Consider the following 23,322-nt stretch of genomic DNA (forward strand, 5'->3'; position numbering starts at 1 on the left):
GCATAATAAATTACTAGCTATTTCAGAAGCTAGTATTAACTGAATACTAGCTGCACCAGGAATTGTTCCAAACCCTATATGTTCTGAGAGATAATTATTATCTTCCCTTTACAGGTGAAGAAGAGTGGACCAAGACAGTGGATTTGCCCAGTGTTCCACAGCCAGGAAGTGGCCACTGGCCATAATTGCCTCCCAGGCTATCAGGCTATTAAACTTACACTCTCGCTATAGCTGCCATCTTGATTTTCGGGGCTTACATCATTGAGACTCTTCTCTGACATATAATATGTTTCTAGGCATTGCTGTGCTTAAAGTGGAAAATGCCGACAGAATGATTAATATCTGAGCTAAGTCATTCACCCTTGGCAGAATTCTGTCCCTGGAGCCATAAGGATGGCTGTTCAGAGACAGGAATACATATGCCCAAATTGATCTTGAGGTCAACAGAGAGGAGACACTTCTTTGATGCTATTATTGAAATGATATTATTTCTTGGTGCAAAAGCTTAACTGCAACTTTAGAATCAAAGCAGTTACCGGGCTTAGCCCTGCATGGTGGGTGGTTGGTCATCCCCTATATCTGGTGAGACGGTGCTGCTTCAGAGGGTGGCTCTCTGCAGTGAGTCTCACGGTTCCAAGTCCCTTATAAAAGTGGAGGCAGAGAGAGAAGACAGTGCTAAGCCGCCAAATCCTAGCCTCATCCAAACGTTAAAGTATAAACAGTCCCTTAGCAGATTTCACTGCAAACCCAAATTTCAAATCCATCAGCTGGGAACTCTGTCTAAATATTTCTTTTACAAATATCTGTATGTTATTGTTCTTATTATGTGTCCCACTGGTAACTCCTGCTCATCTTTGGAGCAAAATAAACATCTTCTTTCTGTTGATTTTAACATATCCTGTGTTCTCTCTCTGACACACACACACACACACACACACACACACACACACCACGAGGTCAGGAACCTGACCCAGGCTGATTCACCTCTTTCTCGGTCTTCATTATTGGTCTTCAAGTCTTTATTATATAACAGCCAGATCCAGTCTCCTTCATCTAGAGTCAAGAACCCCCAGTGCTGCTTCTACCTGTCACCTCATTCTCCCACTCTCAGCCTGCAGACTCAAAACAAGCCGTTGCAGATGTTAGTCCCAGGTCAAGGATGGATTTATGGAGCTGGGAGGGATCAGCATGGCTCTGATCACCAGCCTTGCAGGATGTAGGGGTTTTCCAAGACACTAGGGTGGAGGAAAAGAGGAGGAGCTTGGGGATGGAGAGGGAGGGGAAGAGAGGAGGTAGCAGAGAGGCTAGGAATGGAATATGGCGCGTTTTGAGGTCAGGATTGCAAGGAGGGCATAGTTATGAATGTTAAATAATACCAGGATGTCAAGAAAAACAGGTAAACAGCGAAAGGCTATATGATCTGATTATTTTGGTGTAGCAGTCAGGGAACACATAGGGGGAGAGCAGCTTTAGTGGGTAAAGATACACCACTGGTTTAAAACTCAATTACAGCAGAAGCTGGGTGTCCCTGTCTGGCTGGGAGGGAGGCATTTTGAAGTCGTGTGTGGGGACACGAGAAACACCTGGAGGTAGGAACAGGAAGGGGTTGAGGTGGATGGAAACTAGCAGTTCCACACCGTGAGATGAGAGTTTTCTCCTCACCCTTAACTCTCCTTGAGGAGCACAGCCCAGGGCATGAGCATTAGCTTCTCCCCTCAGGCAGACAAGAGAGGAGAATGCATTTTGTAATCTCAAGGGAAGGAACAGAAGCTTGTAGGGAAAAGTGGCAAGGCCTCTGAGGAAAGCCAACACGACAAAGGAAGGACTCCTGTGTCAGGAGGGGTGGAACTGAGGGGAGCAGGCCCACAGGACTCAACATAACTGACATCTTCATTACTGGGCTGACATGAAACAGCGGCAAGATTAGCCTAATGATTCCTCCATGGTATTGGAAACATGGGGTGATGACAAACTATGATGAAGAAGGATTGGTTGGAGATGTTGAGAATTAAAAACTATAATTGTTGAAATAAAGATTTCTAAGGATGGGTTGAAGAACAGACCAGATAGAGCAGAAGAACATTTTAGGGGGTTGAAATATTGAGTCAGTAAACCCTCCCCAAAGGTGACAGGAAAGGCTAAAGAGGTCTTATGGAAAGCTGAGTTTACACTCAGAGCTTGAAGTTTACACTCAGAAACTGATGAGGTAAGCAGTACTTGCTGAAATTAAGTATGTACATACCCTAGGATTCAGTAATTCTCCTGGACACACACACACACACACAGAGGAGGAACCCTCGAACAACAGGAAGATGTGCATTAAGGGTTGCTGGAGTGGAGAGGGGTGGGAGGGATGGGGTGGCTGGGTGACGGATATTGGGGATGGTATGTGCTATGGTGAGCACCATGAATTGTGTAAGACTTTTGAATCACAGACTTGTACCCCTGAAACAAATAATACATTGTATGTTAAAAAAAAAGAATGAAGGAAAAGTTAAGAACTAAAGTTACTAACTTCATAAGAAGAGAGTAACTCGGGGGAAGGAACTATTTGAAGAAATAATGACTCAGAATATTCTAGAATAAATATTACACTTTGGAATGGAGAGGCTCCTAAAATACTAAACAGAGTAGACAAGAAAAAACCCCACACCTATACCTATGCTGTGATTCTTAACCCGAGGCTCCAAATTTCAGGTGTTCATCTACAGGAGTCTGGAGGCTGGAGAACGGGATGGGAAACACCTTCCGAGTTCAAAATTTTCACTAGTCTCTAAATGAAATTTAGCATTTTCTTCAATTAGGACCGTAGGGAAAATCGCAGCAGGATTAGCAGTATCTGTGTCACTGCTGCTGATAGAAAATCATAGATGTATTCCTATTATAGTTACAGATTTTTTGAAGCATCATTTATGGTCATGATGAACTTGAACTCAAGGTAGTTATTAGACCTGATGCTAGCCAGGTCTTGTTATTTATAGCACTTGTATTACTATTGTATCATTAATTTGCTGTTTTAAATGTTTGATAACTTTATTTCAATATATTTGGTTTCTTTTGTAACTTGGCATATTTTATGTTATTCATATAAAACATCATTCTGAGAAGAGTGACACAGGCTTTAGCAGACCAGCCCCCAAAAGGCTAGGGGTGCTGCATTACAGTTAAGAAACACTAAAGGAGAAGAAGGAGTTCAGTAATAAGGATGTAACTCGTGTCTAACTTCTCAATAGCAACGCTGCCAATAAAAGACAGTCTCTTGAGAGCGTTGACTTAAATATGGCGACCAGTGAAGATATTTGTAAACATGTGAGTCTTGGAAGGATTCACCTATGCAGTCTTTCTTAGACAAAATTGCCCTCGAGTAAAAGGGGAAATGAATCCAACAGGTAATAAGATATGGGAAATAAGAGTAGGTAAAGAGAAAAACTTAGTAAATACAATTAAAATAAGTACGCAATTAAAACTATAAATGCTATCACCACAGCAGGCCGTCAGGTGGGGAAGGAGGTCAGAGTGTTCTTGTTTTTTTGTTCATTCCGAAAGGAGATACTGATTTGTTTTTGTGGATGACAGATAAAAAAAGCGTAAGTAGGAGTCTTATAAGTTAGGAATAGCCACCAGAGGAATGAAAGTATAAATGTGTAACTTTCAAATCAGTAGAGTAATGGTTCAGTTCAATCAATGTAAAGTACATGGGGGTGAGTGGGCAGGCAAACAAGTAAACAAAACACAGTAAATCGAAAACGTAGGTAAGATGGCAGAAATCGTCCCTGAAATAACCCTCGTTACAATAAATGAAGAAAAAGACAGAGATTCTCAAATTAGATTTTTACGGGATTCAGCATTAGGATATCTGAGATACTTTTAAATAAAAGGGTACAAACATCTGTACAAAGCACCAGAAAAATATTAATTACAACAGGGACACTGCAGTAGTTTGAAAAACAGAGATAAAGCTGTGGGATGGAAAACATCATAAGGAATAAAGATACAATACATCGAAAAGGTCATGGACACATTTAACTAGCCAAATGGCCTCAAATTATACAGAGCTACCTATGATAGGTTATTGACAGAAATAGAGAATTCAACCACTTAAGCTTGAAGTTTACACTCAGAAACTGATGAGGTAAGCAGTACTTGCTGAAATTAAGTATGTACATACCCTAGGATTCAGTAATTCTCCTGGACACACACACACACACACACACAGAGGAGGAACCCTCGAACAACAGGGAGACGTGCATAAACATTCACGGAATGGTGTGGTGGCAGAGTTTGGGGAATTCAGGTATTCATCTTTAGGGGTCAGAATAAATAAAGTGTCGGCATACACATAATGGAACACTATACACACAGAATTCACAGAGCTATACAAATACATTTAAAAACATAGGCTGAGCGAAAGAGTAAGAAACAGATGAGATTTGTAGTACAATATCATTTGTATAAATTATGACATGCGAAAGGCAATACTACGAAGTTTCCAGAACGTACATATATTTTGAACAGATATATAGAGAGTGGGGCTGGGAGGCCATACATAAAATACACTCCAGTGGGTGCCAGCGATGGGGAGAGAATGGAGTTGAGAATTGGGAAGAAAGATGAAACCTAAGAAAGTGAAATTAAAATGAACTAGGAACACCACCAGGATGTGACAACGGGACCAGGAGGTGAAGAGTGGGGCCCGAGCGATCCCGCCCAGCAGGACCGTGACAGCGGGGCTGATGGAGGAAGGGAGGGGAGAATGAAGTATCAAAGGGGCAACTGTGCTGGCTCAGGCTAGTGAACTGGGGTGTTGTCTTGCGTCCTCAGGGAATCATGGGGGGGTGGGCAGTGGGGCTGCGAGCGCCCATCCCTTCCCCAATATTTGTGTCATGATACTAATCTCTTTTATTACAATCTTTTTCTGTGTGACAGTTGCCATTTATTCTCATGAACTTTAGTTCAGTCCTTAATGAAAGAATCAAAAATGTATATGTGAAATGGCAAATCTGTTGAAAAAAATCTTCCACGCCGATGGTAAACCAGGTGCCTTTACATTAAAACAGCTTCACTGGATCAGACCACGCCAGGGGTCATGAGAAAACTGGGATGAAGACCACAGAGTCCCTGAAGAGGCACATGAACTATTGTACACAGAAGGTGAACAATTGGATTGGCTCTTTTCTTAGGTCCGAAATCTCTCTGAACGCGTCCACACACGTGACCTCTGCCTGAGGAAAGTGGCTCAGCACCTGGAAAACAGGCTGTTAACTGGCTACCTTGTGAAGTTCCAGAAGAGGTTAAGAGTATACTGTCCATCTGCTTACATTGGGAGTGTAAGAAAACAAGGTAAAAATAGTGGCTATCACAACTTACTTAAAATGTTAAAACTCTAACTGTAAAATCGAGAGCCGGGATTGTAAAAGCTAATAAGATTTGCCCACTAAAGGGCCAGGGTAGGAAAATATATGGTGGCTGCTAGTGTGTGACTTCACCTGTGGTGGGGCGGGGCAGAGGCTGTTCTACTAAGAGGAGCAGAAACTCAGACGTGGCCTGGAGGCGGAGCTTGGTGGAAGGTGCGGTTGGATTAAGACAAGAGTAAGTGTCGGTGATCCTCATGGTGAGCAGCTGTGAGGGCCCATGGAGCAGCTTCTGTGTTCTATTTGCCCTTTTGCTTCGTAGACAGTTTGTTGATTTCATCCAGTGGTATTTATACGAGATCTTACCTAGCAAATCATTTTATTTTTATTATTTTTACCCACCGCTGTGGTTTCCAACCACACCATGATGCCTTCTCTCTGGCTGGGGGAGAACCAGGGGACTGGTTATGAGGGTCAAGGGAGAACCTCTTTGCATCAGGGTCCTAGCTAGCATCTCAGCTACTGCCAGACAGGCAAGGCCTCCACTTGAAAGAAGGAGAATGAAAACTATATTTAGGGCCTACACTGCTCTGAGATACTATCTTTCATAATATTCTGAGACTCTGTCTCCTCTCTCTCTCTCTTTTTTTTTTTTCCTGGCTTCTGTCATCCTTGATTTCAGTCTGTGGTACCTAGTGAAAAAGGTACTTTCAAAGATGGCAACATGACTATTAACTCAGAGAAGTAACAAACACTATACCATTCACTTACTCAGCAAATATTCACTGGGCACCCACTGCAGCATTATTCTAGGTCTCTGTTATCATGTAGCCTATCTTCTAGGGCAAGGACACAAAAAGAAATGAAAATATCACAAATTCTGAGGAGAATGTAAAATGGGAAGTGACTGGTGACGTCGGGTTGAGTGGTCAGAGAAGGCCTCCCTGAGAAGGTAGCTGAAGCTGAGGCATGAAGGACAAGAAGGAGCTGGCCTCTTCCGTGTCTGCGGAGGTATTTCAGGCAGAAGGAACAGCCAGTGCAAATGCTCTAGAGCAGGAATAAGCTTGGTGTGTCCATGGCACATACCAAAACTGTGCAGAACAGCTAGGAGACTTGCTGCAACGGTCCAAGCAAGAAACAACTGTGGCTTTGACTCGGGTAGGACTCGTGGTAATGGAGAGTAGTGGACCCATCTCAGGGACAGTCTAGAGGTAGAGTCACAAGACTTACTACTGATGGGCAGTGATGAGGGAAAGAGAAGAATCAAGGGTAATTCCAAATTTTGGGCTCAAGCAAAAATGGGTAGGTGGTGATGTCATTTACTGAGATGGGAAGTTTGCGGGAAGAACAGGTTTGGGGTAGGCATTAAGAGCCTGCCAGGTTTTCTCTGAGATGCCCATTAGACATCCAAGCTGAGATGCTAAGTAGACAGTTGGATCAATGGATGCAGAATTCCTGAGAGAAGTGAAGCCTGGAGATTTCGATTTAAGAGCCATTGGTCCAGAGATAGTATTGGATGCCACTGGACTGGATAAGATCACCTGGGGAAATGGATGGGTGGAGAAGAGAGGAAGGTTCTATGATGCTTCAACATCTAGGCCATGGAGAGGAAGAGAACTCACAGGAGAGACTAAGTCATGGCAAGCAAAAGGCGGGAGGAAAAGTGGGTGAGCACTGCCATGGAACCCAAGAGAAGAAAGTATCTCATGAAGGACAGTGGGTGGGATGCTGCCGGTGAAATCTTGCCCTGTAGGGTTAATGAAGTTGAAAGTAGCAAGAAGTTTCAAGCTTGTTTTTCAGAGAACTGTTTCCTCCTCATCAGTTGCCGCATCTTTCAGTCCCCACTAACAAACCTACTAGCTGTGTCTGGAGAAACCCTGGACTCACGGTCAGGCAATATGGTTCCAGCCTGCGAACAAGCAAAGCCCTACTTTCCTTACCTGAGATAATGAGCCCAAGACCCTGTCCCATTTATACTGGCTCTTGGAGCATGCTCATAGCTCCTTCTCTTTGTCCTAAGATTACCTCTTGATGTCGTTAGAGTTGGCAATTAGTTAGGTTCTAACAGAATACCTGGAGGCCAGCTATGGGGAAAGTCAGAAGGCTGTCCTGGCAGCACCTGCACAAGAAGCCAGATCAAACCAGGCAGGTCAAAGATGGCGGGTGCCATGACCGGAAACCGCTGACCAAATCAGGAAGAAAAGGCACAAAACTGTTGCCAAGAAATCCCCACCCCAAGTAATGAATATTCCACTCCCTAGTTAACAGCTGTCAATAAAAGACAGAAACCCAAGGCGCCCAGCTCTCCCCTTGGAGCTCTCCTGCTCTCACATCTTGGGAGCATACTTTCACTTTACTAAACTTTCCCACTTGTGTTGCTGGTCTGCTGTGTTGGGTGTCTGTCCTTGAATTCTTTCTCATGACAAGACCAAGAGCCTTTGGTGACATCTTTGGGATGGTCCGGGGCAAGGCCTCAGGGCTCGGGGTCTTCCCCGTTCACCAGGCAAGAGTCAGGGGCTGAATTTTGCCTCATTCTTTCTTTCTTTCTTTAAGATTTTATTTATTTATTTGTCAGAAAGAGAGAGCAAGAGAGCACAAGCAGGGGGAGAGCAGACAGAGGGAGCAGGCTCCCCGCTGAGCAAGGAGCCCGATGTGGGACTTGATCTCAGGACCCTGGGATCACGACCCCAGCCGAAGGCAGACGCCCAACCGACTGAGCCTCCCAGGCATCCCTGCCTCATTCTGATGTTAAGTCTCCACCCCATGCTGAACACGGGATGTATGTTACATGTATGTCACTCAGTGTACATGCCCCATCTTTCCTCATGAATAGTCCTAAATTGCCCTGCCCTTTCCATCAATGTGTGTGTAATCTCAACCCCTCCGATTATAAAAACAGTTCCCTCCCCCTCTGGGGAGGTAGATTTGAGGCTTGTCTCCTCATGTCTCCTCATTTGGCCTCCTCTTGAAGAAACTCTTCCTTGCTGCCAACTTGATGTCTCCGTGGTTGGCTTTGCTTTGCATCGGGCAGTGGGACTTGGGTTCAGTTACACTGGGAGATCATGGACAGAAGACCAGAATTCTGGACGTTCTCTAGATATCCGTTGGTTCTAGAGAGATCTGTATGGACTTTGACAACCCTTACAAAGTGTTTACCAAAGTAAGTAAAAAAGAAAAACAGCTTATTTTTGTATCACGAAGACTCTCAAGTAAGGCGGCTCATTCCCCGCCAAGACTGCTTCTGCTTCTCTTCTTAATCCTAAAGCTTTGTGTCTGTGTCTGTTTGTGGTCCTCCACCTGCCTTGGTCTTTTGCATTTTGACTTTGTAATGCACAGAATACTTGCCAGGGCCAACTCAGGCTAGGCCTGACCCCCTCGTCTCCTACTCTAGACTCCATAACTGAGAGCAGTGTTTCCTCATGGGGGCCCTGCTGCCCTCTGGGGCGCCCGCACAAGTCTTTGTCCGGATGGATTCCCCTGTGCATCTCGGGAATTCTGCCTGCAGCCTGTCGCTGGAGGTAGCAACTCCAAAGCCGCCACGCTTTTCCAGATACCTGGTGGGCCCCATCATCACCCCAGATGAGAATCGCTGGTATAGACTGACCACGATGGCCGCAGCGTTCCCCTCAGCTTGACTCAACACTCCACTGGTTTCTTCCTGACCCTGGACCCCTGACTTCCCTCTTCTTAAAACATTTACTTAAGAAAACCGGTAATTGTAAATTCTTTGCCTTCCCCTTTGAGATGTAAATCTTTTCACAAGAGTCTTTTTGCCAGTTTTACAACCCAGGGTTGTCTTTCTGGGGACCCAGGAGTCACCTCCCTTTGAAATGTAAACTTCAAGGGAGCTACTACTTCCAGTATCTCTCAGTTTCTGAGGGGAGCGTGGGCCCCTCACTCCGAGTTGTAAAGCTACCTCCTGCCCTGAAGATAGGAGAAAGTGTACTTTTCCTCTGGGTAAAGTTGTTAGCAAACACAGATGGCCTATGATCTCTCCTACCCTCGCTCTGAAAAACGCGCCTTGTGTATTTTACCACAATTAAAAAACAACACACGAAAAACACCCCCTTCCACTGTTTCGGGGGAGTTGGGCTCTGACTGAGCTGCGGCCGGTCTCCCCTCTGCAGTAACCTCGAATGACATCTTCCTGCCTGTTTAACGTAGGTGTCATTTTTGCTTTGACAAGATGGACTGTTCGGAGCTGGGTCTCTGGAATCAGACTGCGAGGGACCAAACCCCGGCTCTGTCTCTTACCAGCTGCACGACTTTGGGCTGTGAACTAATCTTTAGCTTTAGTTTCTTCACTGTGACAATAAAGCAGAAACTAGTAATACTATTTACTTTAGAAGAGGTGAACAAAGCATGTGGCACACTTGACCTTGAAGTGTGGCCCAGGATGTGTCAGTCAGCACTCATGTTGTTGCTACTGAGGCAGGTTTGCAGGAAACAGGAACAAGCAACATATTTTCTGTGTTTTCATTCCTGCTCTTTGGACTGTACATTTTTTACTCTAAACTTTTTGGATACTAGAAAGAACCATTCTATTCACATACAGATTTGGGTGCACTTTCTGCCTGGAATTCCATTTTTCTCCCTGGCAGACCACAAATGCTGATTTTCTCTTTGCTCTCCCAATGATACTGCGTTTCAGATGGCACTGGAATACTGGAATGATCCACTCATGATTCTGGAATACAGAGGGGGTGAGGACCAGCTGACCGAACAAGCTATATCATGGAGTTTGGGGAAGTTGGGCTGTTTTATGGGGCCGCTAGCGAAGCGGAGCTCAGACAATGAGCATAGCGCTCTGGCCTCATTCACTTCTAAATCCATTTAAGAAACCTCACCTCATCCATGAACTCAAGTGGCAGCTCAGGAGGAGGAGTTTCCTGACAGACAAAGTGCTAGAGGAAGCAGAGCCTGCAGGCTCTGCTGCCCCTGTTTGCTGAGTCCTGAGGGTGGCGCTCCTGCTTTGGTCTCCGGCCAGGCAGACATCCTGCAGAGCACAGAAGATCCTGAAGGAACGAGCAAGAATTTTCAGCTCCTTTGGGGCTACATCTTGCACAGAAGCGACGGCCTCCTTTAACCTCCAGAGGGATTTCAAAAGAGGTCAGGGTCGAGTGAGTTGAGCCTGGGCATTTGTCATTAGTCAGGGTTCTCAAAGAGCCACTTAGGAGACTGAATCTTCCCGAACCTTCCGAAGCAGCCTCCTGCTCTCCCAAACTCTGACCTCCTCCTGTCAAGCACAGTTTCATGCTCTGACCCGTGCCTGGCTTGCTGCAAACGCACTCCTCCACCAGCCACCTGCCTTGAATAGCCCGTCTGGCTCTCCGCGATGGCTTACCCCCGCCAGCTCCCTGACCATGCCCTGGGCTGGCTGCCAGCTGCAGGCTGATGGCCCAGCAGCTGCCCCGCCCCCTCCTAGCCCTGACACTGCGGCTGCAGCTGCCAGGGCCCCCAGCTCCCCGGATGTCTCTGTGCCAAAGAGGACTCTGGCTCAGTCCAGTCTGGCATTGCTCACGCCTACATAATGACCCTGAGCATGTTTGCTCTTCTCCGCCTCATAAGAAAAAGAGGGCCATGGGGGATGGAGGTCTGAGCACCTGGGCTGGTCAAAGCTACAGATCACCATGTGGTTTAAGTGTCTCTGCTGGGCCATCCCAGAAGCTCATCATATGCTAGTTGCTCATGTTGGATCAAAAGCATGAGAAGATTTCCCGCGTTTTGCAGACAAATATTAGCAACTGCTTCTTTCTTCCCACGTCACTTTTCATGTTTGTTACTTTTTGACTAAAGCAGAATCATAGCCGTAATAAAAATTCTCACAGTAATGAGAATTACTGCCTAAACACCTGTGTGTTAATCCTCTTTTGAAGACAGCTTTTAATTATATTCTAGATGAAGAGCGAGGGGGACTGTTCTTCTCGCTGTTTCTTCAGTTACTTTGAGAAAGGAGGCACGAGTCTGGCCTTCCCTCAGAGCCCACTGTGGGTGCAAAGCCCAGAAGGACTTCCAGTCTGTTTCCGCCTTTCCTTTCTAGAACGGAGAAGGAGCTCTTGGCCTCAGAGCCCACTGTGTGTGCAAAGCCCAGAGGGACTTCCAGTCTGTTTCCGCCCCTCCTTTCTAGAACGGAGAAGGAGCTCTTGGCCTCAGAGCCCACTGTGTGTGCAAAGCCCAGAGGGACTTCCAGTCTGTTTCCGCCCCTCCTTTCTAGAACGGAGAAGGAGCTCTTGGCCTCAGAGCCCACTGCGTGTGCAAAGCCCAGAAGGACTTCCAGTCTGTTTCCGCCCCTCCTTTCTAGAATGGAGAAGGAGCTCTTGGGCAACTCTGCCATATGTCTCGGCTGGGATGCTGACACCTGTGTTTTCACACGGCTCCTTGCTGGCTCCTGGGCCGACTGAGAACATGCCGGGGCCCCTGCTTGCTTCTCCTGCCCTGGGGCCCCTGTGGCAGGCCAGCAGGTGGGGAGCGGCAGCCTGATTTTGGATGTCGAGGGGCATTTATGCAGAGGAACTTTCCTTCAGGGTGTGTGGGTTAAAGGGTCAGTGCTTTAGGGCTGGAAGTAGGTTTTGTAGGGGGCGGTGAGGGTTACCTGGAGGACGAAAGCTAAGGGAGTAAAGGTAAGAGCAAAGATAAAGAAGTAACTCCTACTTCATGAGTCTGACTCCATGCCAGGCATTCTCCAGAGCGCTTCTCCTGGACGGATTCAATCCACCCTGAGACATGGGGACTGCCTCCCTATTTAACACGGCAATATTGAGTAATAACCTGCCGGTGGTCCCTCAGCGGGTTAGTGGCAGAGATGGGATTCAAAGCCCACGTTAACCACACGACACTGTGGGAAGGATGACCGCTTGGCAGCTGAGGCCGCTTTAACCCATCTCTAAACACGTGACCACAAATGGCTGAAGGTGGAGGAAATTCTGGAGACCAACAAACCCAACTCCTTTATTAGACAGATGAAACAGGAGACTCAAGAGGGAAAAGGAAGGGACACTTGGTCAGGATAGAGCTTCTTATGAGAGCAGGAGTCAGAACAGTCTTGGGATAGCTGGCTCCAGGATTTCACGGCTGCTGAACTGATTTTCTTTCCGGAAATAAGGCCCCCTCCCCACCACCCCTGGAGAGGACGTTTGTCGCAGAACAATATGTTTTCACATTGGTGCACAACAGCTCATGTCTGGGAGATGCGTATCACCCCACCTTTGAGCCGACAGGAAATGAGAAAGGGGGACGTGGACCTCCTCGTGTTCATCAAGTGAAAAGTGGCTGCTGACTCATCATGGCAGCCCCCTGTTCCGAAGCTTCCTTCCCAGGTCACCAGTGGTTTCATAATTGCTAAATTCAAAGAACATTTTTTCTAGCCTGATTTTACACACGGCACTTGATATTAGTTGGCAATAACAAACACAGAGAATTTCATGGAACTCTCTCCTCCTGCGACACCCTCTCCTAAATTTTTCCATGCTTATTCTCTCCAACCCCCTTCAGTCTTCTTCCTGAGATGCTCTTTTTCTGCCTGTCTCTCCAATTTAATTGTTCCGTCGAATTCTGACCTCAGTCCTCTACTGTTCTCTTCCTCTAAGCTGTTCTTGTTTAAACAAATCAGAATTCTTTCAAAGATCATAATAAATGCTCCCTCTATCTCTTTCCATTTACAACTTTATTTGGTCTCCAAAATTTCTGGAGACAGCTATAGTCTGTGGAAAGAAAGGGACAGAAAGAAAGCTGGACCTCTATACCTAGGGACAAGCTTAGAAAAATAAGAAACTCAGGTCAGTTAGGGTCACCTGTTATGAGGAAAGCCAGGTAGAATTTAACCAGCATGCTTGAGATGGACAGGGTTGAGGAAAACAAAACTTGTCCTAAGTAATCTGGACAAGATGGATCGATAAAGCGAAATTTGCTCACAATATTCAGCAGGAATCAGCGGACCTGATAATTAATAAAAAATAATTTTAAAAGTAATGTGTAATTTTGAGAACTAAAACGTGAGAGCAGGATTTGGAAGGGGCTGGGTTCTAGTTGGGGTCGAGGAGTATTTTATTTCAAAACCGTTGACTCTTTCACGGCCCCTGATGACAGGACTTGTTAACAAGTCAGTCTTACTTCCAAAGCTAACTAAGTTAACATGTTTGTAATCTGCCCACATTGCACTGAAGGAGCTGACATCCAATTTTACTGTTCTTTTTGTGACTTTCTAATGTTCTTAAAGCATTCTGACACAATTATGAAAGACACCGTGGGGCTTTGGCCCTTGTTAAAATTAGCTGACCCTTAGTGAGGCTCTAGCTTGGGGTGACAGGTGGTAGGACTATGAGCAGCAACCAGGTCACATCTGGTTTTGCTTGGTCTGGGATGGCCACAGTTGACTGACTTGATCAATTAACCCCCAGAAACTCAGAGAGGGGGTCTAAGGTGGCACATAGCCAGAAAGTCCTTCAGACTTGCTCTCTTGTCATTCAACAGAGGAAAAATGGCTAATTCCCTAAAACATCAGTGTTCTGGAAAACAAAATTTAATACTTCATCATGGAAACAGGTATTGATTTGAAATAACATTAGCTTCAGCTGGAATATATCAAAAGCAAAGACCAAACTGAGGCTAGATTGACTTCTTGCAAAGGATGCTTAACTTCTGCTCTCTTTAAATTTCTCAGTGTTGATCTCTTTCTCCTGTAAAGATAGTATGTGGGGAGGAGTTCACATCCTTCTCTGCCAAGAACCTTGAGGATGAGCAGAGAAAGGAATAACAGATTTCTCCTTTCAAGCAAACCTGAACTTAGGGAATTCATTTCTTTCTCTTTCTTTCTGCACAGATCAGAGACCTCAGCGATAACCCAGCCTCCCCTCTGATTTTGTAGCTGAGGACCTTGAGCTCCGGAAAGCAGAGAGCAGAGCCAGATTTAGGTTTCCTAAGTCATCTTCCTTGTTCCATTCTGTCTTGATGGAGACTACACGAAGCCTAGACTCTTACTTTTGGAAGGACCTCTATCAAAACATTCCAGAGACTTTTATTTTTTCCATTGTCAAGGTTATTAAAACCAACGGGGTTGGGGGGCAGACAGGGCACCTGGGTGGCTTAGTCGTAAGCATCGCCTCTTGGTTTTGGCTCAGGTCATGGTCTCAGGGTCTTGGGATCGAGCCCCGTGTCCCCACGTTGGGCTCTGTGCTTAGCGGGGAGTCTGCTGGAGATTCTCTCTCCCTCTGCCCCTCCCCCCACTCACGCACACATGGTCTCTCTCTAAATAAATAAAATCTTAAAACAACAACAACAACAGTAACAACAAAGTCACAAAGGCCTTTCTATTACTCACCAACAAACAACTGGCTGTAGAGCTCCAGGCGGGTGTGACCCTCTGTGGGTGCCTTGCGGATCTGCTGGGGCAGCCGATCCACCTGTAAACTGGCTTGCTTGACATTCCTCTCCGCGGTGACCCGGTGCCACTGGTCATCATTGAGAGGGGAGGGCGACCTCACCACAATCTCCACTGGCCCATTTCCGACATCAAATGAAAAGGACACTTCGGTGGCAGCTGGAGGAGCAGAAAGCATGAGAGGCACATGAATATTTTCCTCCCAGATAACCAAATAGCAGTGATTTCTAGAGGAAAAACAAAGCCGGGAGAGAGAAATAATCTAAGCCTATCATTTGCTACAAAAGTTCATGGCAAAATCACTTGAGGAAGGATAAAACATCAATCCGCTTTAACCATATTTCCTCCGACAAGAGGGAAATAGATGTGGATCGGGGACGGAGAATACATTTATTTTCTTACTCAGTCTTTAGAAGCTTATCGAGAGGTTACCATCATTGACTCTTTCCAGATAAGCAAACCCAGACCTGGAGAAGTTAAGCATGTGCAGAGTGTCTTACGTTTAGTGAGCAGCGGAGCTAGGACGGTAACCCAGGCTTGTCAGGCTTCCGAGCCCCTGATCTGTTGATTACACACGATGTAACTCTTCAGTAGCTCCCAAGGCAGTGACCTGCTCCTAGAGAGCTTTCTGGAACACCTGTGTCCAGCTCCATCTGCAGGGGTTCTGGCTCGGGTGGTCTGGCATAGAGCACTGATATTTTTAAAAGCTCCTTGGAAAATATTAATATATAGCTAGAATTGGGAGCTACTGCCTTGGGAGAGCTTACAAAACTGTATTTCATTAATGTAGTCCTTGCAGTTCCTGTTGAAAGCTAGGGAGCTGTGAGTGTTGAGGCAATGAAGGTGACCTGCATCTTTTTTGGGCCACTGTGGCTATCCACAAGGTAGCTCAAGATTCCCGCACAGCAACCCCTTTCCCGAACCATTTGCTGTGCAGTTTGGTCATTCCCCATCTGAAAGGCCGGCTGGATCCTTCTCACAACCTACCCTCCAGCACTGACCACAAATCATTCTTTTTTCATAGATCTGCTCGAAGTCCGTAATAAATCACCTTTCAATAAGAGAAAAATGGATTAGGGTGGTTTGCTTTGGCAGCTTTGGTTGTTAAGTAGCTTTCCTACTTCACATTTTAGGTTTTAATTTCCTCAGTGACCACCTAACACTTTATAAACATGCTTTTTGAATGTGTATTTTTCTTGCGATTGGCAGGAGAGGCAGCTGAGTGGGAAAGCGGCACCCAGGTCCCCAGCTCCTTCGGCTTGCTGAGTTCTTTTCGACATTAAAGACGCGGCACGCGAGTGGATTTCCTAACTTTGCTTATAAAGAGATTCAGCCCCTTTATCTATCCACTAAGCCTTCTGCCTAATCTCTAAACAGTTTAATTAAATATCTGTCATTTTTGGGCGCCTGGGTGGCTCAGTTGGTTAAGCGACTGCCTTCAGCTCAGGTTGTGATCCTGGAGTCCCAGGATTGAGTCCCGCATCGGGCTCCCTGCTCGGCAGGGAGTCTGCTTCTCCCTCTGACCCTCTCCCCTCTCATGTGCTCTCTCTCTCATTCTTTCTCTCTCAAATAAATAAATAACATCTTTAAAAAAAAATCTGTCATTTTTTCCCAGGCTAATGGAAAATTCAGCTTCTTTGGACTGGTACCATTTTGAGATGGTGTCACAAGCAATCAAGCTTCTAATTTAAAAACCGCAGTGGGCCAGATTCTCTCAGGACCTAGACTGTTCCCTGCCTCTGGGTCAGGCTCCTCTGAAAGCTGCATTAACTTTATTAAGCTACAGGGATTTTAGACGCAGAGCTCAATTTAATCAACCTAATTGTACCAAGGAATTTTGATCCTTTATGTCGTTAGAAAGAGAACTTTAATTTTAACACCTGTGGTGAATCTACATGGACTCCAGTGAAGTATCTCCTCTATATTAGGGGCTCATGCCTCCAGGGGTCACTGTGACTCAGTGGAGGCCAGTGACCTTCATGAAGGTTTCTCTGGAAATATCAGAATGCAGGTCGACGATCGTATGACTCACGGACTGAATGATCTTTCCCTGTATTTCCGGCAGAGTCAGTGGGGAAAAGTGGCCTCCGGTGTTAAGATTGAATCTGTTGTGTTCTTGTAGTGCTATGTTTTAGCAGATGCATTTTTAAATGTAAGTTGTCAGAAGAGCAAGAGCACAAAATTTCCTGCGCTAAGTAGGAAAGATCGTTTCATTTTAAAGGCACCAACAACCATCAGGGCAATAGAATTTAGGGATAAATTGGGTTTAACCCTAAGGTTTGACTTGGAGGGGTAAATGCTGCTCTAATTTCCTCTCCTCCTCTCTTCCTGCTATGATGGATTTTTGTCCAGGTCTTTAAATTGTCACCATTTGGAGAAACTCCGAGTACCAACGGTTAATGAGGAATTGTCCATACTCTTTTCTCTGCTTGTCACACTAGATCTCGTGTTTCTTCCTCTGGACCATGGTCTTCTTAACATCAACACTTCACTCCAGAGAAGGCAAAGACGTCTCCAGGATCCTTCTATAGCTCAGTCCCCTCACCAGTTGGGCGCAGTAAGAGGCACTCAAGGTCAAAGGCCTCTGAAAGCAGATTCCTCCTTAAAGGGCCTCTACTCAGGCTCTAGTGTAGAAATATTCACATTTTTCATACATCCCTTCTCTGGTTTCCTGAGGAAGGGGCTGCAGGCCCCGCGTGAGTGCAAAGAAAAGGGCTCCCTTTTTTTCTTCTGTCATTCAATGTCAGCTCCCCTCACTTTGCTAAGGGATGCCTTTGAGAATCCATCTCCCAGTCAAACGGCAAGTGTGTTTTAAAAGCTTCTAAAGTTCAGTTTGTGGCTGATTGCTCTTGCTCTTCTGGATGAGAGGAGCTGACATTTTAAAAGAGATAATTACAGAGAGAGTCAGGGAGCGAATAAAAGGGAGACAGCCTCAAAGACACCAGACCAACGACACTGTCCTTACTTAATGTGAGTGTCTCCAGTCGGAGGCTGCAGAGTTGCCCTGTTTCTGCCACTAAGACAGGAATTTCTTACATGCTGAAAGCAATCCTATTTCCAGAAATAAGTATTTGAGGATGGAATGGGGTGTATCGGGTGTGCCTCAGGGGAGAGAAGACTGTAGCAAACACGGATGGTTGTCTTTCTATTAGTGTCAAGAACTGGGAATTGTCCGAGATTTTACCCCCTCGGATAAACTAACAACGTAGTCTCCCATGGTTTCCTGGGTGCTGGCAGAAGACAGAAGCCTCCTGGGTCCGAGACAAAAGACATATTGTCCACAGCAGAGCAGGCAGTATGGGCTTCATGTCCACATTGATTTCTCTTGTGCCCCACGTTCCATGGCGGGGGGGTGCCATGTGGAGCAGCCCAGATGGATGACGCATAGGCAGGGAGTTTGTGTCACTGCCGAGGGACCTGAACTTAAGAAACCCCACTCTTTCAAAGGGGCGGCTAGACAACCAGCTCAATTTTTGCCCTGAGAAGAGACATTAGCTTCATTATCCTGGTCAGGAAAGAAATCTACCTCTATGTTCCAAGACTGTGTGCCGTCCTCACATCCTTAGAAAGGTCTGAACAAAGCTACTGATACCTCTTGCTCAGAAGACAAGCAGAAACTGGGGAGACCCATGGGCAATGCCCCTCCAATAAATAGCCACAGTGCCCTTTTCCAGTTTTGTCCAGGAATCTCTGTACTGCCCCAGAATCGTATGCTTCAGGTATGGATGGCCCTGCCCCAGACCCAGAACATGAATCAGGATTTGTCTAAGTCGAATTTGGCAATCTCACTCTCCTTACCAGTAACCCACTTAGGATGGGACATATCATTCCCTCCTGGCTAACAGGATACAAGGAGAGTCTTTAGGGTTCTTTTGGGACAATTTCTTAGCTCAGAGGAGAAGAGACAGTCAGCCCCTTTATACCCCTTCATCTTGGGTGGAGGTTGTGGTTCCTAATGTTGCTGGGGCCATCTTGTAATCAGACATGCTGAGAAGAACAGGGAGGACAATGGGATAAACCTGGGTCTGTGATGATGTTGGTCAGCTCTTAAATTATTCCCAGAGCCACTCAACACTTTTCATGTGAGACATCCATTATTGTTTGAGCCGTTTTTATTACAGCTGAAAGCATGTTCACTGTTACGGGGAATAGTTTGGGAATCAGTAGATGCGACTTCTGGTTGTAACTTTGCCTTTTCACATTTTGGGTCTCAGTTGACTGGCGTCTAAAATGATAGTTTTCCAAGACTTTCTGTGGCCAAAATGTGTTTGAAAACACTGAACTAGACAATCTCGAAGATCCCTTCGCATGGCGACATTCTGTGATCTAATTTGCAAGAGATTCTAAGAGAACTAATGAAATGAAATACAGCTAGTCTTGCTGGTAATTTTAGATATTGAATCCTTACAGGGCGAAAAGAGATTACGTGAAAAGAGAAATGCACAAGGTGGCATATTGGCATCACAGAAGAGGCCAGATGGAGGACATGCCCTTTGGATCAGTCTGGTTCACGACTCCATCTGACGGAATGAAAACAATCAATGGGAAAGAACCACGCACAGCTCTCGGTCCGGCCCCTTTCCAGGTCCAGCAGGCGGCGCTATTCGCTCTCATTCTAACTCAACACAAGTTTTCTTCAAAAAATCACCTCCAGGCTTCAGGTACTGAGTGACAGATTTAACAACTGGCCGGAATAACAGGCTTTTGGCCTCCGAGTTCTCTCAGCAGTTGAGGTAACTTTTAGACATGCGGTCACTCAATACGGAACAGGTAAAGGGAAAAGACAAGGCCGGGTATACACAGTGAGCTTGCTGAGCCGATGGGCTAACGCTGCTGTTTTGATAATGATTTGTTTTTCCATCTTAAAATGAAGCTTAAGGATTGGTAGGGTTGTTCCGCACAAAATCTCATTTGATCCATACAGCGAAACCGGTAATAGGCGGACCAGATATTTTAGCCTCATTCTACAGTGGAGAATGTTATGGATATATTTTCTTCTTTTTTTTTTTTTTAGGAAGGAAGGGCTAAGTGGACATCAGGAGACCAAAGGAACATGCAACATGAGAGGGTCATGAGAAGGGGAAGGTAGATGGCAAACAAGGTCCCTGCGAGAATCAGAGAGATGAGGAGAAGAAGGAAGAAGTAAAGGGACTATCTCTGCTCTTATCTAAGGCCGGATGTTCCATGTATAGCCTGGATGCCCTCCATCCCTTCTTCCCTATGCAAGGACATCAGACCAGAGGCCTCCCCTCTCTTCTACAACATCAACCATTTGCTCTCTACTGGATCACTCCCATAGGAACATCTTAGCAGCCGCCACTACAAAACACTTCTCTTGACCTTATTTCCATTTCTTGGCTCTCTTTAGTTGCCACATTCCTTGAAAGAGCTTCCTGTAGTCTCTGTACCTGCTCTGCTCCTCTTAGTCTTTCTTTAACCTCATCACCTAAGGCTTCCTTGTCCACTACCTTGTGAACCGGTTCCTGCCACAGGGCCTTAGCACTTACTGTTACCCAAATAACTCTGTGTCTGCTTTACCCAAATAACTCTGTGTCTCCTCTTTTACCCTTCTGCTCACATGTCATCATATTAGAAATTCCTTCCCTAAACCTTCCAATTTAAATAGTGAATCCCTCTCTCAGCTGCCTTTTCTCCTTTCTCCTGAAAAAAAAATTTTGTGTGACCTACGTAGCATGCATTGTATCACCATCTGGCACAATGTACATGTGCTCCTGGCCCCACTAAAGCAGAGGCATTTTCTGTTTTGTTCATTTTTGTTAGATCCTCAGCGCCTAGAACAATGCCTGCCACAGAGTAGGCACAATTTGTGAATAAATGAATGGATGAATAGAAACACTCCTGCCAACGAGGCCAAACTATTATAATATAGATACTCTGAGCAAGGAAACCCACATATTTTCCTAAGGCAAACCATAGTTTAGGCGACAGGCATACATAAGGAATGGCGTCTTAGATTCCACAAGCATCTGCCCTGAGAGCATAAAGTAAGAATATATATCTTCTCACTCTAGGATCAGGATACATTAGTGACTTCAGCTCGAAAAAAACTATGCTAAAGGTTGTTTCCAAATATATGACATTTGAGGATCAAAGGCTTATCCAGGATAAACTCAGCAGTGCCATCAGAAGCATATTCCAAAGGCCTCCTATCACAGAGACTCTCATTCAGTAAGTTGGGAGAGGACCTTGGAGTCTGCATTTTGCTAACGCCAGGTGTCCCTGATGAAAATGGTCCTGGAATTCTGCTTTGATCACCAAGTGCCATTCTAGCAGCAAGGTCCCAAGAATCAAAGTTTATTTCCTTTGCCATCCAAAGAAAGATGTTCAAAACTGTACAGTAAAGAGTTTAACTTTGCGGGCGCCTGGGTGGCTCAGTTGGTTGAGCGACTGCCTTCGGCTCAGGTCATGATCCTGGAGTCCCAGGATCGAGTCCCGCATCGGGCTCCCTGCTCGGCGGGGAGTCTGCTTCTCCCTCTGACCCTCCTCCCTCTCATGCTCTCTGTCTCTCATTCTCTCTCTCTCTCAAATAAATAAATAAATAAATAAAAAGAGTTTAACTTTGCTTCAAAGAGCGGTCCCCACACGGTCCCTAGCTTTGGAAAAGCAGCATCTAAACCCTTGAAATGCTGTGCCTGCTAGGAGTGTCTTTGTTTGCCCGAGAGTCATGCTGGATCATGTAACGATGTGATTTAGCGGGGGGGCTGACCAACAATGTGGTGGAGGGGGGAGGTGTGGTGCACACAGTTCACCCCGGGAGGGGCTGGAGACGAAGGCCAGTCATGCGGGCAGTCAACCATTCCTACGGATTGGAGCCCAGATAAAGATTCTGAACACCAAGGCTCAGGGGAGCTGCCCTGGTTGTCGGTACCCCACACGTTCTGTCATAGGCAGTGCCAGGGAAGTGACATGTCCGTGACTCTGCAGGAAGAGCACACCTGGAAACTCAGCATCTGGCGCCTCTCGAGGTCCCTGCCCTGTGCTCTCCTTCTCCCGCCTGAGTCTAAGCTCTCCTCTTTCCCTGTGATAACCATAACCCCAAGCACAGCAGCCTTCCACGAGTTCCAAGAGTCTTCTAGAAGCTGTGGGATTGAGGGTGGGTTTGATGACCCCCTGAAGATGCAGTGGGTGTCAGAGGTGTGTGCGGCCCGGCACGGGCTTGGTCCTTCTAAGCTTGCAGGGGGATTCTCGGCAAAAACCAAACACCCACTTCAGTTTCGAAATATGTGATTGAGCCTAATCATGTGGGGCTGGAGGACTTCTGAGAATGGATTTTAACTTCCACGCTCGCCTTCACAGCCCAGAAAGGGAATTGAATCTGTGAGATGCTGACATCCAGTTATAACTAAGCACAGAGCGTTGGTTTTTCTAACCAATACTGCCCTGCCTTTCATATTGTGAAGGAAATTAAAAAAAAATAACCTATTTTTTCTTTGTAATAGTCACAGTGTGTGAATAGAGAAATTTTTAGAGCCAAATATGCATATTCACACCCTAAAACTCGATGTTAAACACATCTGAAAATGAACACTGAGAAGGAAAGTTTATTTGAAGTCTTCTGGAAATTCTTCAAGGAAATGCCTGGAGCTTAAGAATCAATGTTATGAACTCATTTTAGAACCTCTGGTATCTTGATAACCTCTTGAGTATGAGAAATATTTCTCTTTATGTATGTTGGCCTTTAAGCTTTTTATTACGGTTAAAAAATAACTTCACAAACAAAGACCTCCACAGAGAAAAGGAAGCAAAAGGGAGTTACCATTGGCCATGCAAGAAACAGAGAGCTGTCTTTAAAATGCAAAGTCTTTCTAATTTTAGTTTTCTCCATGCATTTAATTGTCGTCTGAGAATAACTTCTTGAATATTAATGGACCTATATGACTGAAAAAAGAAAAAGACAAAAATCTTTCCAAAATGACATGTGGTGTGAAACAGGACCTGTCCTTAGCAAGGGACATGTCGACAGGTTTTAAATACCCTCACGTTTGGAACCAGTGGAGACTTGTGTGCTGGGCAGAGAGTGCCCCGTTTGGAAGAATAGATGAAAGTCCCAGATGGTGACTGTGGGGATAGGGTATTTGTGATAAAAGGAAATGTAGAAGCTGCTTTGTAGAAACTGTGAAATTGGATGCCTGTGGAGTCTCCAGAGATGGAGAGGAACATCAAAAGAGCTTTTCTCTTGACCACAGCCAGATTGTGTGGCAAAATGAGAAACATGCACTGAAGGAAGTGTGCTCCGGTGGAGGACCAGGGGTAATTTATGGGGTTGGTTTTGGGTGATGTCAGATAGAGCAGGCGCATTGAGATGTACGGCTTTGGAGAGTTCAAGGAGAATGGACTTGGGGATGTGAGGTTCAAAGGAGGAAATACAACCGCATGCTGAAACAGAGAGAATCGGAAAACAGACAACAGGTGTAAACTTGAACCACCCTGGAGCTTATAAGGAGACAACATACCAGTCGGTTAGTGAACTGGGGCTTCTAAATGGCCGAGTGGTGGATGGCTCTGCCTACATGGACACTGATAATGAGGAAAAGCCACCGACCCCAGGAGGAGAGGATGAGGCTGTGGAGGAGG

At 45.7% G+C, this 23,322-nt stretch overlaps 1 protein-coding gene across 1 annotated transcript in view; it reads right to left on the reverse strand.

Annotated features, from left to right (window-relative positions):
• The window catches only part of CNTNAP2 (contactin associated protein 2), a 1,739,191-nt gene that overhangs the window by 163,117 nt on the left and 1,552,752 nt on the right, over positions 1–23,322 (reverse strand). The window contains exon 17 of the mRNA XM_081799929.1: positions 14,668–14,886. Coding sequence (XP_081656055.1) covers positions 14,668–14,886 — 219 coding nt within the window. The remainder of the gene's footprint in view (positions 1–14,667; positions 14,887–23,322) is intronic.

Source organism: Leptonychotes weddellii, chromosome 12 (genome assembly GCF_054177405.1).
Source record: "Leptonychotes weddellii isolate Sample4059 chromosome 12, ASM5417740v2, whole genome shotgun sequence".
NCBI lineage: Eukaryota > Metazoa > Chordata > Mammalia > Carnivora > Phocidae > Leptonychotes > Leptonychotes weddellii.